Source organism: Lactuca serriola, chromosome 1 (genome assembly GCF_051521515.1).
Source record: "Lactuca serriola cultivar US96UC23 chromosome 1, Lser_US96UC23_V15, whole genome shotgun sequence".
NCBI classification, from domain to species: domain Eukaryota; kingdom Viridiplantae; phylum Streptophyta; class Magnoliopsida; order Asterales; family Asteraceae; genus Lactuca; species Lactuca serriola.
In genome coordinates, this window is record NC_136408.1 from 35893676 (window position 1) to 35910366 (window position 16691).

The 16691-nt window shown below is 27.4% G+C and overlaps 1 protein-coding gene across 1 annotated transcript; it reads left to right on the top strand.

The window, feature by feature from the left end:
* The first annotated feature begins 2918 nt into the window (after nt 1–2918).
* Nucleotides 2919–12167, top strand: LOC145068054 (11-beta-hydroxysteroid dehydrogenase A-like). Its single transcript, XM_079015047.1, has 6 exons — nt 2919–3288; nt 3382–3574; nt 9460–9545; nt 9632–9763; nt 9848–9976; nt 11861–12167. The coding sequence occupies exons 1-6, from the start codon at nt 3106–3108 to the stop codon at nt 12056–12058; spliced, it is 921 nt and encodes a 306-aa protein (XP_078871173.1). The 5' UTR covers nt 2919–3105; the 3' UTR covers nt 12059–12167.
* The last annotated feature ends 4524 nt before the right edge of the window (nt 12168–16691 follow it).

Below are 16691 nucleotides of genomic sequence, written 5' to 3' on the forward strand. Positions count from 1 at the left end.
CGTGTTTTTTTTTTTCAGACTTGGTTTCACATCTGAAAAATAAGAGGTATTTTTAAGTTTAAGAGGTAAAATATAATACGTAAACAAATGCTCTGAATCTGAAATTTTAAGACATTGCTTCTTAATTTTACAATTAAGAGGTAAACAAACGACCCCTAACACTGTTTATTTTAGTCCGTTAAGTCATAACATGTGTGAGACATGTGATGGAAAATCATCATTTAACAACCACAAGGACCATTTATGAAGTTTTGTCTTAAAATAACTTACTAACCCACCCTTGGACTAGAAATATCAAAATATATAAATATCAAGGACCAAAACTGTAAATCACAATCCTCTTCCGCTTTTAGCCACCCATCGGACCTGTTTTCCACTACCATTCTTGAAATCACTTTTTCCGGTGGTATCTCCTCTTCTCACTGCCTCACTTCCTCCCTAGTACAACAACGCACCGCCATCTCCACCCAAACTGCCTCCTTTACCCCTTACCTCCTAACCCCATTCCTCTTATTATGGGATGCAATTTCATTCTGTCGTTTTGGTTCACTCCGTCTTCATCTGTTTCTCATCTATCGTATAGTTCAGTCCGTCATCAGTGGAGAGGTAGCCACCGCCTCCTCTGTATCCAATGGATACGACACCATTAAGGGTATTGCACTCAATGTTCTTCATGCAATTAATTATTCACACATAATCGATTAAGCGTATTGTTTGATACCAACAATTGTTAGATTTTCGGGGTATAGATATACTTGGAACAGTGAGAGTTGTGAAACACTTTCAGATTAAAGCATTTCGAGGGTACACTCAAAATCTCTAATCGGATGAAACTCACTAATTTTCTAGAATATAGAATGAAGAAGATGTTATGAATCTGAACCCAAAAGAGAATCCGAAATTGATCATATATAACAGAAAACTAACTTTCTGTCTTAAAACTGCCATATGGTAGTTATATATCTAAATAACTTCCTGTCCAAAAACGGCCATATTACCTGTCATAAACTACCATAAAACCGGGTCTATTAAAAGGATCACAAAACCGGGTGTTTTTAACAAAATATGGATTTCTGAAACATTTTTTATATAGTAACATAACTACTAAAAAAAATTTCGCCCAGCCAGGGGCTCTGCCCCTTGGACCCCGCTCCCAGGGGCGCTGCCCCGGACCCCCGTCAATTCAGGGGCTTCACCTCTAAATAGCAGTATACTTTCAACAATGACAAAATCAAACAAATGTGCACTCCGCACCATACTAATTTGCTCAATAATTGTCAAAGTGACATTGATCAACAAATTCACCCCATTACACTTAAATAATATTAGTGATATAAAATCACCAACAACAATCAATTTTAATCATGTTGTTGAATTAGTTCTTTATCAGTGCTTATAGGGTTTTACTAGTTTATAATCATAATCCATATCTCACTTTTCAGGATCTATCATTATTATGTTCATTATACAAAATTGGTTTTGGATTATTGGTCAAATTTATTAGACAAATCGTGTACTTGAATCAATTTATGAGGTCCGATTGAATTTGTTGTGAGAACTAATTTTCCAGACATGTGATGTTAATGTTTTTTCCGATTGAAATCTATTTGATTGTTCTTCAGTATGTTTGTTTAACGTTGAATGTATATTCGATCGATTTTGTTATAATCATGAGTTCAAAAACTTCAAATCATATCTATAAATCATTTTGTTGGTTGATTGATATGGAAATCACAATTTGAATGAAATATCCATCTAATGCTACTGCCACCAACACTACCATTAAACATCACTGTCACCACCACTGTCATCAATAACCACCACCACTAATGACCATTGTCATCAACTATCACCACCATCACCACTCTTTACCTCCACCACCACTAATGACCATTGTCATCAACTATCACCACCATCACCACTCTTTACCTCCGTTACCATTACTTATTACCCTTAAATTAGATTAAACTTAAACAAAATCAAAAGGAAACTAGTCCAAACAAGAATCAAAATTAAAAACAAATACAAATTGAAAGAAAGAACGTCATATCAAAGCTTTTAGATCCTAAAAGAATGTAAGGGAACTAGAACAAGAATGGAAGAGAGATCCCATGAGAGGCTAAAAGGGGAAGAAGAGGTCAATTTACACTTTTGGTCTCTAATATATATATATATATATATATATATATATATATATATATATATATATATATATATATATATATATATATATATATATATATATATATATATTGATATTTCTAGTCCTAGGGTGGGTTAGTAAGTTATTTTAAAACAAAACTTCAAGAATGGTCTATGTGGTTGTTAAATGACAATTTTTTGTTATGACTTAACGGACTAAAATAGATGTTGTTAGCCATAAAAAATGTATATTAAAAATTTTAAAACTATATGGACCTCTTATGAGACCGAAAAAAATTAGGGATTAAACTTGATATTCATAAAAACCATATATACCATTTATAACTATTACTCTATATTTATTTTTGTGGCCTTAAAGAAAGTAAATTAGGAAAGACAAATTAAAAATACTTTCTTCAGCTCAAGCTATTAAATTTGTAGAAACGGAGAACGACTCCTATGAATATTTTTAAAATTAGTTTAACTGAAACTCAATGGTTCATTGTCTTCGACTAATTCGGAGGTTAAAATTAGACGAATCAAATGGTTTTAACTTTTAATGGTCCAACCATTCAAAATTGCATCTTAACGGTTCCGTTAATAGGCTATCAAAATAGACTTATACATTTCTTAAGTGGCGAGATATTATATTTCCCTAATAAAGAAAAATCATATTTTTTTCAAAAAAAAAAATGAAATATTATTAAAACAAATGTTATCATAATACATAAAACTGTTTTTCGAGCTATTAAATGATACAAGTTCTTGGTCTACTATCTTTTGACCACATCTCCGGCATGATGCAGTGATTGGTACGTAATTTGCTTGTTGTTCATAACCAACATATGTTTAGCTTTGAAAAATCCCCCCACCATTCATATTAAATATATGTATATATGTATTCATTTCTCCAGTCCTAATCTAAAAAACTACGACCAGCTTTACTAGCGGCAGTGAAAAGTGATGGATTTGATACACAATTTCTTAAACATTGTTTCTGTTATTATATCGGTCATCTCATTCATCTTCATCTTGCCGATACTTTCATTGTTCCGCGTATTGAGGTTTTGCATCAGATCTGTATCTCCGGAAAAACTCGCCGGAAAAGTAGTGCTTATTACAGGAGCTTCTTCTGGTATCGGCGAGGTAACCTATACAAGCACATATAGCTTTTTTTCTTCTATCAAATGACCATATGTGTAAAATTGACGATATACTTGATTTGGTAAAATACTGAAGCATTTGGCGTATGAATACGCAAAACATGGAGCAAGTTTAGCGCTGGTTGCGAGAAGAGAGGATCTGCTAGCGGCGGTTGCCGGGAAAGCAAAGGAGTTGGGAGCGCCGGAGGTAATTGTGATCAAGGCGGATGTTTCGAAGCTTCAAGATTGCAAGAGACTTGTCGATGAAACGATCAACCATTTTAGAAAATGTGAGTTTCGTGATCAAAGCATCAATTCCTTTTGTTAACGTTATTGAACTCACGGTGCTATGTTTTTATTTCAACGAATATGACCGTTTAATTATATTCTTTATTATAAATTTCATATTTTTATAAATATATTATAGGTTATAGACTTGTAGTGGACCAAGTTTAATAATTAGAAGTAATATTCAAAATTTCAAAGTTATTTAATTTTAGTCATCCTCACCATCTATCCCTTTTGCTCTCCAACTTTAACTTTTTTCATTTTTTCTTGTAAATTTACTATAAATTTTGTCATTCCATCTCATAACTCTAGTGTTTCATTTTTTCCTTCTTGCTTCCACAACTCCTACTTTCGAACCTTTAAAATATTTCAACCCGACATGACACAACATATTTACAAGGTCTAAACCTTAACCCGAAACCCAACACGAAACCGACGCGAAAATAAACGGGTTGACATGGTACGACACGATAATTAAACGGGTCGGGTTAGTGTCAAGCTGTTTCAACCCGTTTACTGTTATGATACGACACGAATCCAACACAACACCAAACGACATGTTTGACAGGTCTACTCATGTCAGCGTCCCCCAATTCATATGTTTTATGATTGATTTTTGTTAACTAAATCCATCTTTTTTTATAGCAATACGATTATACAAACATGTTGAAAAGATGTAGGGTTTGGAACCATGGGTAAAAAAGAAAAACTAATATTAATAATTAAAAATTATAATGAAAAATCAAAGATTTATAAACTTTATTAAACTAATAAGATATAAGTTCTGTTTAGACTTATGTAATGATTAGTAAAAATTAGTATATGCATTGTTCTGAATATCACATCTACGTTCTTTATGTATAAATATTTAATAAAATTATAATTTCATACAATACAATATAAATTTGAATAAAGTGAAAAAACACAATCAATTATAAAAATGACATTATTATATGACAAATTAAAATAAACGATGATATAATAAACATACATAAACACAACATAATAAATAATAAATTTAAAATGATGGATGAAATATGGTTTACTAATGGATGAAATATGGTTTACTAAAATTAAGTAAAAGACATAAAATATTAAAATTTACAAACTGTTATAAATCTCTAACAAAATTTAAATGTTCACATCTAACTCTTATTATTTCATTTATTTTTATATAGACAAATTTTCAAACCGAACAATATTATCTTAAATATAAACATATAGGCTTTAAGTTGCAAGTCACCGTTGTAATAATTTTTAGTTAATTTTTTTTAAAAAAAATTATACATAATAACACACATGGAAGCATTAATTTGAAGTACACACCCATTTGAAGCATTAGATATCAGCATGTTATTAATTCAAAATAACATAACACCATGAAGATCCAGACGTCATATTTTTTATTTTAGCCTCAACCTACAAACAAAAACTAAATGTTGCAACTATATTGTTGGTCGAAGTTATTTATGAAATAAACTTCAAAAAAACATTAACAAAACACTATTATGATATGAAATTATAAAACACTATTACCACACCATTTTCACTTGGTGCATCAACCTGTCTACACAATTAATAGCAAAGAAATATGTATAGTCACTATACATTTAATAATAATTTAAATAACAAAAAGAAAAAACAAATGTTCATTCTAAGTATTTGATTCTAAGTATTTGATTAGATAATTTAACTAATGTACGGCCAAACATAACTCTAAATACATTTTGAGTAATTGTTTTTGTAATTTTATAAAAGATTTAATCATCTCAATAATAATTATATATAGACTTTGTATACCATGTCCAATTTTTATACTTTAACACAATTAGAACATTTAATTATTTAAGTCATATAATATATAACTCATATAAAATAAAAAGCCTCTAAAAAGAAGTTTGAATTTTCAGAAAAAAAAAAGACTAATTACATTATACACATGCAAAATAATAAATACAAAAAAAAGTTATGTCAAACACTAAGTTATGTCAGACTCAAAGCGGTGATATAACATCAAATTTGACAGCCAAAGTCAAGGTCGAAAAAAAAAAACAAAGTGGAAAATGTAGACACAATTCTAATTGTTTATTGGATTTAAAATTAGCAGTCAAGATCACAAACAATATTTTCACATAATATTGTCATTATCTATTTGAGTAAGTAGCCTTGACTTTTTAAATTAAAATTGGCACCCAAAGTGTATTTCTCTATGTTGAAGCAGTTTAGTAAATTTTGAAAACATCCAAATAGATGATGACAATATGATGTGAAAATCCAAAAAAGCAAGGGAGAATCAACTTCAAACATTTGTAATCACCAAGAAAATTGCTATCTAAAAGATGTTGCGTCTTCTTTATTACCAATATCGATATGGCTGGTCATTATCGAGTCATATCGTCCATCTATATCTTTTGTTGAGTACTCTTTTAATAACAACCATCACATCCTCTACACACAATAAAACCCAAAATTATTTTTTGATTTCCATTCTTTTCCTTGCCTTTAAAGAGACAAACATGCACTTCTTAATGCTTTTTATTCAAACAATTCTAATACATTCGTTATTGCAAAAGTATTCACTTCAAAGCCACTAGTTACAAAAGATTTCAATCCAACTGATAAACCCACAAAATATAATAGCTTTTAGTTCATATCGCCTTGTAAAATCTATCCAATTTTCAGTATTTCGCTCATTACGATCTGACACTTTAAAATATTCATCCAAACATTATAGTTTCAAACTTGTTCTCATATCAAGACATTAGGCTTTGAAAAAAACAATAAATTACAGCATTGTCCTTTCAATCTTTTATCAAAACATTGCGAGGAAACATGAACTTTTACTTATGCTTTTGTGTGGAACACCCTCCAACAAAATCACCTCCATCTAACTAAAGCTTCATTCTGAACCACTCAAACGTTTTGTTTGGAAAAACCATTCAAAAACCAATGTCTAATACTCAAATTGGTTCTCATTTTCCTACAAATTCAAAGTTTGACACTTTTAATTACAAAAATGGAAACACAAGTTTATACAAATCAAAATTTCATAGGGATTACAAGTGTTAAAAACCAAATTTGAATTTTAGTTGCTTCTCAAATACCTAAAATACTCTTAATATATACAATATAGTATTTTTAAACTTATTTGTGGATGCTAATGAACAAATATATCATTGAAATTAATAATCTTGAATTTTTAAACTATTTCTCGAGTACATTGACTGCATTAGATTTTATGGAATTTCCCATGATATCATAATTTTATTCCTTCCTATAAAAGTCGTGTATTACCTGCCAACAACAGCCCAAACATTTTGTGAGATTCGTGTTCTCTCCAACCCATCATGTCTATCACCTGTAGCTTTAAAGCAAATGCTTTAAAACTGGTCAGATCTAGGGTTGAAAACACCATCAAGAACAGAGAAATTCATATTTTAAACTTGTAACAAAGAAAATAAAACAAAATATTTAAAAACTTGTAACAAACAAAACTAAAAGAATACCATTGCCTGAATGCAGAATGACACATAGAAGATGCAAAACCCACGTCTTAAGAGAAGACGCATAACCCATATGCATAGCCATTTCAACCTGAATCAATAAAGGGAAACCAAACACTAAAACAATCAATACTTTTGGGTATAATGAAAAGGGTGAACATTAAAAAAAACAACTTTAACCTTTTATATATATATATATATATATATATATATATATATATATATATATATATATATATATATATATATATATATATATATATATATCAAGGTTGTAAAAAACGTTCGACGTTAACTAGTCGGTGGACTGGGGTCAAGAGATTAATCGGCTAGGCGGAGATTTATCGGGGATTAATCGGGGACCATTAATAGCTAATTTGTTGAATTTTAAAAAATTAAATATGAGTAATATCATATCAATGTTCGTGAATACCACTAATATGATAATAAAATATGTTAATATGATTAATACAACACTAATCATGCCTCAAATAGTTTCGATTGAAATAAAACTTCTTCAAAATATTAAAATTTCATCGTTTTATAATGTTTCACTCATTATGTATGCAGAGATTAATCGCTAGGCGTCCTCTAATCGGTCGAGTAGCGTCTAGGGATTAATCGAAGATTAATCGGGACCTAGACGAGATTTTTACAACAATGATATATATATATATATATATATATATATATATATATATATATATATATATATATATATATATATATATATCCTGATGATAAGTTGCTGAAAGAGGTGTGATTATGTTGATTGTTTGGTGGTGAAGATGTGATATTGAAGTTGCGATGGTGGTGGATGTTCAAGGGTAATAGATATAGGCATGATTTTTAGAAGGAGAAATTGAAGAAATATCAAATATCATACTTGGTAAATCAAAGAAAGGGAGCTTAATCGTAGCAGTGGAATTCGTCTGTTCAAAGGAAGAAAGGTGACTTCAATGGCTAGGGTTTTGGCAAGATATTGGGAAGATGAAGAATTACCATTTTGGATTTCAATTTTTGAATATTGTATACGAATTAAGAAGCGACACACGATATATGTGAGATTAGAGCACACGGTATGGGCTATCTCGTTCTCGTTATTACCGACGTGGACACGCCTTAACGGCGTGGTAATGGGGGAACACCCCCTTCTCGCTTCTTCTCGTTGTGGCATGCAGCTTTGTAACGAGAACTGGCCAAAACGCCATTTTCCACCAATCAGGTTTCTTTCTTTTCTCTTTCTCTTTCTTTCTTAACACATGCTATAACATTGAACACCATTTCCTATCTGAATGATGTGGTGTTAAGAGTGATGTGTCATGGCGAGGTGACAATTCTTTGGTGTTATAACACCCACCCATACCCAATGCTCTTAGGGGATAAGAAGAGAATGTCAAGATCAACCTATGCATCAAAATGAATCAAAGGGCAATTAGGTAAAAACACTTAATGTCAGGAATCGTTTTCGAGAATGACAGGTGGACTCAAAAGAGTCTTTTATTAGATAGGAAGATTAATTATATGATTTAAAATAATTATAATCAAAATGTAAATAACAGTTATAAATAGGTTTGCAAACAAGGCCAACTAATCACACGCTACTAGCTATCGACTCGTTCAAGGCTCAACCCGAGATCTATCAAGTCAAACTCGAGTTTAATATTATGCGAGTTTATTAAACGAACTCGAGCTTGTGTTACCAAGTTGGATTAGGCTCGCGAGCCTGTAGTAGCCTACATATATAATTTTATTTTTTATTTTTTATTTTGTATATTAAAATAAATAACGTTATAATAAATAATATTTTAGAAAATTAGAGTAAACTATATATGAGCCAAATCCAAGCCTATATAATTTTTCAAGAACTGATCTCGAATTGGAACCCCAAAAATTTTAAACAAGATGGGCCCAAGTTCGGTTGGTCTCGGCTCGGCTCGGTTCTTTTGCACCTTGTCCACAAAATTACAATCTATATTGTGTTGTCTTTTTAAATTTTATTAATTTAATACATATATGCTTGAGTAGCTAACAATTTTATACGGCATTGTATTTTTTGTTTACTTTTTATGGTCGAAATATAATGGTGTGAATTAGTTCTCCTTAGAACACAAACAGCTAGACATAGCAGTTTAAAAGTATTAATTCATTCAAATTTGAATATTAATGAATAAACAAACAAATTGATATTTGAATAATTAATAGTTTTTGAGGCAAAAAACGACTCAAAGAACTTCAAATACAAAAAAATAGGATCTCATTTGTTGACATTCTCTCATTTACTTTTTTTTTTTTTTTTCAAAACATGTCGTGATATTTGTAGGAGCATGCATATGAATGACCTACTAACAAACCATGACTATTATAATTACATGAACAAACAGTGGATTATCTTATAAACAACGCCGGAATAGTTAAAATTGGCCTCTTCGAAGACAAAAGATTCATTGTCGATCACGCTTCAATCATGGTACTTATCATCTCTACCATAAATTTTCATTTATGGTGTTGGTTTCACACATGGACTAGAAATATTATACATGCTCTTTTTTTAAGGATGTAAACTTATGGGGATCAATTTATGCCACACATTTCGCACTTCCATATTTGACAAAGCGTAAAGGACGAATAATTGTGATAGGTTCTACCGGCGGATGGTTCAATATGCCTGGAATGAGTGTGTACAACGTAAGTAGGAATCCAGATAACTATTTTATTGATTTGTGTTTGATACATATGTAATGATCTTCTAACAAAGAAATAGCTCTCTAGGCAAGTAAGGTAGCACAACAAAGTTTCTTTGAAACACTACGAATCGAACTTGCTTCGAACATTAGGATAACAATGGTAACTCTTGGGATGGTCGCTACGCCATTAGCTAAGGATGAAGTATTAGATAAGGTAAGTGAACATGTGTGAGTCAATGTGTTAACTAAAATCATTAAATGGTTTAATTTAATCTAGGATCAATCATTTGTTTTTAGATTTACACTATAGTTCATAATCTATTCCCTAAATGCAACTAAACATAATTTTAAAGGTTGTTTGGAATGTTTTTAAACTAAGAGAAATTACATATCATCTTACTTTTTATTTCTACCATTTTCCTATTATCTTTGTATAAGATTGTAACATTTGACATATTTAATAAAATTTAATAAATTTTGTTTTACACTGGTCATCATCTAAAAATGGTAGGGAGATAGATAGAAAGAAAAAGTCGAATGATATTTAATTTCTCTTAAACTAGTAAGCGGTTTTTAACTACTTTGGTAATAAGATTGTAACACCACTCCCAAAAGTATATGAAAGCAATGTAGTTATTTTATGTTTCGAGGTGAAAATTACATATTAAGTTATTTTTGTATAGGAATAGTGTTTGAAGATTTTACAATTCAAACAAAATTGAAAGAATATATTCTCTCTGTCCCACAATTATAGTCTATCTTTCCTTTTTGGCTTGTCCTAAAATAATAGTTTACTTCTAAAAATAAATAACATTTTTACCAAAATACCATCTCATTATTACTTAACCAACTAATCATTTAATTAAAAGCATTAAATGCAAATTAAGGACAAAACTGTCATTTTATTATATAAAGTTAGTGATAATTAATGTTTTTCTTAATTTGTGTGTTTTTTGTCTGTGGACAATAATATTGGGACGGAAGGAGTATATATATATATATATATATATATATATATATATATATATATATATATATATATATATATATATATATATATATATATATATATATATATATTCTTTTTCGTAAGTTAAACTTGCATATTTCATGTCAAACCTACAGATTTTTTCCTTTGTTTATTTTTTCATAACGACATCGTTTGGTGATTTTGAAGGTCATGCGTCAATTTTTCAAGTGAAAGCTTCCAAATTTATGGTTATTTCTGGAAAAGCTTAATTATTTGCCTAAATCTTGGAAAAAAATATTATTGGAAAAATACACCAAAATCTAGTTCTAGATTTTACTTGGGTTCAGCTATTTAGACCCTTTTTATTTTCTTAAAGGACCCTTAATAATTACTTTAACTTTTTTTTAAAAAAAAAATAAACTAATCATTACCAAATAATTATCTTTTTATTAATTATCATTACATAATATTAGACCCTCATGATTATTTTATATTTTACTTTAAATAAAACTAATCATTACATAATAAAAGGGCCGAATATAAATATTTGTTTATAGAGAAAAAATATCATTTTTATAAAAAAGTATTGAAATAAAAATATATTTACCTTTTTTCAAATATATAAAATAAAATATTTTAAACAAAAAAATTTAATTTTTTTTTTCGGTTTTTTAGTGTAATTTATTAAGATCATTTTTATATGAAAGCATAATAATAAGTGACTTCAAATATGATATAATAAAAATACTTAGTTTTCATTAAAATATTGAATATCATTTTATTTTTATTTTTTGGTTTATTTAAATATTAAAATATATAGAAAACATTGATATGTTATATTATTAATTGATTATAAAAGAATAAAACATATAATAAATAAAAAGTTTAAAGAATTAAATGATAAGTACGAGTTTCAAAAAAAAATTAATTTTTAATAATCATACAAGCTATTGATATTATAAATGCAATGCACAGAAATTTATGCCTAAAAAATAATTAATAAAATCATTAAAAAAGATACTCTAAAAAAATCTGAGTTCCAATTAATAGGATTTTTTTACTTTTTCAGTCGCATGGAGTTTTTTGGAAACATACACCAAAATCTAAGCCACAGTTATTTATTGATAGGGAAAATTGTGGTGGATCCCAAGGTACTCCGTAGAAGGTTGTGCTAAAGCAATTGTAAACAGCGCTAGGCGAGGAGATGAATACTTGACTGCGCCTACATGGATGCAGTCTGTATTTCTAGGGGTCATGTTGTTGCCAGAGATAATGAATATAGTCAAACAGGTAATATTAATCACTAGCCGGAAGCGTTCATCATAAAAGTGGACTTTCTGCAACAACGATTCACTTCAACCCCTCGATCCCAAACATAACTAAGCTTATCAATTAATGGGTTATGATATTTGATATGTAATTGTTCGCCATCGTGTTAAATTAGTATATATGTCAAGTATATCTAATTAAAAATATTTTTGTTTCATAAAAAATATAGAAAGTTATATATATATATATATATATATATATATATATATATATATATATATATATATATATATATATATATATATATATATTCAGGTTCATTTGAGATCATTCTAATTTTGTGAGACCGTGAGACCAAAATCTAAAAATAATTTTAAAATGCAAAATCAATGGAAAAAATCCAATTTTTTTTAAATATTATTTTCGGAACTTGAATTAACTAAAAAAAATATAAAAAATTAAAAAAAAATAAAAAAATCCCGTTTTTTTTTTTTGAAAAATATGTGAAATATTCTAATAGAATATTACACTGTACATATTCTAAAAAATAATTTTAAAATGCAAAATAAATGGAAAAATCTAAAAATTCTTTTTTTAAATATTATTTTTGGAACTTGAATTAACTAAAAAAAAATCAAAAAATCCTGTTTTTTTTGAAAAATACGTGAAATATTCTAAGAGAATATTACACTGTACATATTTTAAAAAATAATTTTAAAATGCAAAATAAATGGAAAAATCCAAAAATTCTTTTTTTAAATATTATTTTCGGAACTTGAATTAACTAAAAAAAAATAAAAAAATGTTTCTCACGGTCTCACAAAATATAGGTGGTCTCAAATGAACCTAACCTTATATATATATATATATATATATATATATATATATATATATATATATATATATATATATATATATATATTAGGCGAATACCCGCGCGTTGCGCAGAAATACATATATAGTTGAAGTCTTTACAAATATATATATATTTTTTTAAATATAACAATAATGTTGTTGTTAACTTTGATATAATAATTCGTATATTAAACTGATATAATATATTGGTTAATTTGAATTATATAATAATACATACATCTATTATAACAACATTATTTTAACCGTTTAAATGACCTCTAGCCGCGAGTTACAAAATGAATAAAATTAAATATAATATATGGTTTAATGTTATTTATAGTTATTGTTATTGTTAATTAATTTTTTAAAATTTATTTGCTTAGTGTTTTAATTTATGTCATTATAATTATTTAAAACATCAAACATTATTTCTTGATTTTAAAGGTAACAATATAATCATTTATATAGAGTTCTTTTTAACTATTGTTATTGTAAGTTATTTTACGCTATTTATTTGAAAACATTTAATGATTATAAAAATATCTTTAGGAAATATTTTAGTTAAATTGAGATTACAATTTAGTTTTTGCATTTCTCACTATAATTTATCACTTTTAACTATTTACAAAATATTATTTGGTTTTTTTAAGTGAAACTAAAGTTTATATTTAAGTTCACACTCTAATGTTATATTTAAAGTAACAATTTAAGTATTTTGTTTAAACTGTCCAAAAGTTATACCTTTAAACTGATAATGGTTTATATTAAAAAAAATTAAATCTAATAAATTAAGTATAATATGTTAAAAGTTAAAGACATAACTTTATAAGTAGAAGTAAATATATTATTTTAAAATTGGAAGTTAGTTTATTTATGATTACACTTTAGGTTTTATATTTATTTAAACTTATTAACCAATTTATAATTATTATTACAAAGACACTACAATTTATCACTTTTAGCTATTTATAAAAATATTTTTTGGGTTGTTTAAGGTAAACTAAAATATATACTTAAGTTAACCATGTAATATTATATTTAAATTAATAATTTAACTATTTTATACAAATTATTCCAAAATTGTATCTTTAAAATGATAATCGTTTACATCGAACAATATATTAAAACTAATAAATTAAGTATAATATGTTAGAAGTTAAAAACATAACTTTGTAAGTAGAAGTAAGATATTATTTTAATATTGAAATTTAGTTTATATATGATTAGACTTTAGGTTTGATATTTATTTAACCATATGAACATACTTATAATTATTATTAGAAAAAATTGAAAAGTCATGGGAGTTTCAAATAAATGTGGTGAAAAGAAAAATGCATGGGAGTTTCAAATGCATGAGGTTCAAGGGAAAATGCTAGTTTTATAAGATACTAGGCGAATCTCCGCGCGTTGCGCGATAATAAAATTATATAGTTAAAATAATAACTTTTACCAAATTATTATTTAATATTTCTACTTTGAAACAAAATGTTAGTAATAAAGCAAACATATAGTTAACATATTAGTTTTATTAAACATTATAGTTTAATTTTTAAGTCATTGTGATATATACAATTATTTGATTATTTTATAAACCGTTTAATATTGTGTAAATTATATATCAAATGAATGATAATATAATGGGTAACAAAACGTATGAACAAAAATATGAACTGCAATTTTAGTAACATAAAAATAGGAAAACATCTATTATAACATTTGTATTAAAAAAGGTATATATACAACGAATAGTAAAAAATATGAAAAATAAATACTATAACTTTTAATAACATAAAAACACTAAAACATCTATTATAACATTTATATTAACTCTTCATATTTAAATCACAAATCTCTTCAAATATATTAATGTTTTTAATGAGAAAAACTTTACAACCTTATAAAAGAAAGGAAAATAAAAAGTTATTAGTGATTACTAATTAACAATCATAAGTTAAAAACTCTTGAGTTGTAACTAATAAATATACATAAATTAGAAAACTCTTGAGTTGTAGTGTGAGTTTCAAATGAATGCGGTACTTGGAAATGTATATTTATTATTATTATTATTATTATTATTATTATTATTATTATTATTATTATTATTATTATTATTATATTCGTGTAAGTAATTGGTTTTGATGCGTCATTTTAATCCCTTCAATTATTAAACATAAATATATTTAATTATAATTTTATAACATACATAGGTGCATATACATGTTAAACAAATCACATATAATATATATATTTTCGTAAATGTCATATGTAATTCTTATGGTAGTAATATGTATAAATTACTTTCATATGAAGAATATATCATGATAAGTCTATCATAGTTACATATCAAATGTTCAAAATTATGTTATCTTTTAAATATTGTCTTTTAAATATGTTGTGTAGGATAACCCAACAAAAATATAATAGAAAATAAACATAATCAAAATAGAAAAACTACAATCAAATAAAAAAGAGCATTGGGTAGTTGAATATATAAATAAAGATGTTACATAAACATACATTTAAACCAAAAGAAAAAACTAACATTCGTCAACTTTTCTCAAACAAAATAACCTATATCCATTTTATGAATCTTTTTTCTTCATTTAACACCATTGAACCATAGAAACTTGATGACAATTCTTCACTAACCTGCAATCAAAATATTTTCTTGAAAAAGAAGAATCAGAAAGATATTCCAAGCAAAACATTTATGTTTGGAGAGTCACATTCAAGATTGAGTAATAAACATAAATCAAATATAAATATTAAATGAGAAACTAAATATAAAGAAAGAATAGAAAAGCTTCATTTGTTTTGGTTGAAAGAAAAAGTCATATTACAATTACCATCGATGCGACATAATCCATTTCTTCAAATCATCATATTTGGATCGACATAATCCATTTCTTCAAATCATCATATTTGGATCGTGAATGCTTCAACTATATGAAAACTTTTGAATCACAATATCTTCAAATCTTTCTTACATGTAAGATTTTATATAACACAAAAGACACAAAAGATTGGCCTTTTATACTAAACTTTTCACTAAATGCTAATTAAATGTACCAAGATTTAGTCCCAATTTTCTCAAGTACCAAGATTTTCATACATCATACAATTCAAATCACATAATTCCAAGTTTCTATCCAATTGGAACTTGGGCGATAAGAATCTTTCCTTACTTAGAAAATTACGACACTACCACAATCGATATGACTAAGAATCAAACCATTTTCAACATTGCTATTAATAGAAACATACAAATAACAATTTTCTCAAATGTCATTTCAAGGAAACATAAATAATATAAAATAAAAAAATTATTTATTTATAAAATGCGGAAAACTTGTCCTTACAATGCAAATTCAAATGAAAACTATGTTTCTAAATATTCCTAAGCAATCTATCATAGCACCTAAGCAACAGCTTAAAAATCTGATCATCGAACCATGCGATCGAAATCCATTTCTTCACGATCAAATTCAGCTTGCTTCTTCTTTAAGCTTCCTTCATTTTCTTCGATTCTACAAAACATCAAAATGCAATCTTATAACATCATGTATCAAGAATCTATAAGTAGGAACTTAATAGAGTTAGATAATGGACTTACCTGAAGTAGAACCATACAATTTGATTTTACCCTCTCTTAGATCTCTCAGGTAGTCAGGGCAGCTTCGCTTTCAATGTCCCTTTGTATGTCAATCGAAACAAATGGACTCTTTGGCATTTGCACATGAAACTATCTCAGAACTGGCTGTTCTCTTATGGTCAAATCTTTTTACCATGGCCACTTCCTTTCCCTTAGGAGAAGGAATCATTTCTGGGATGTCTA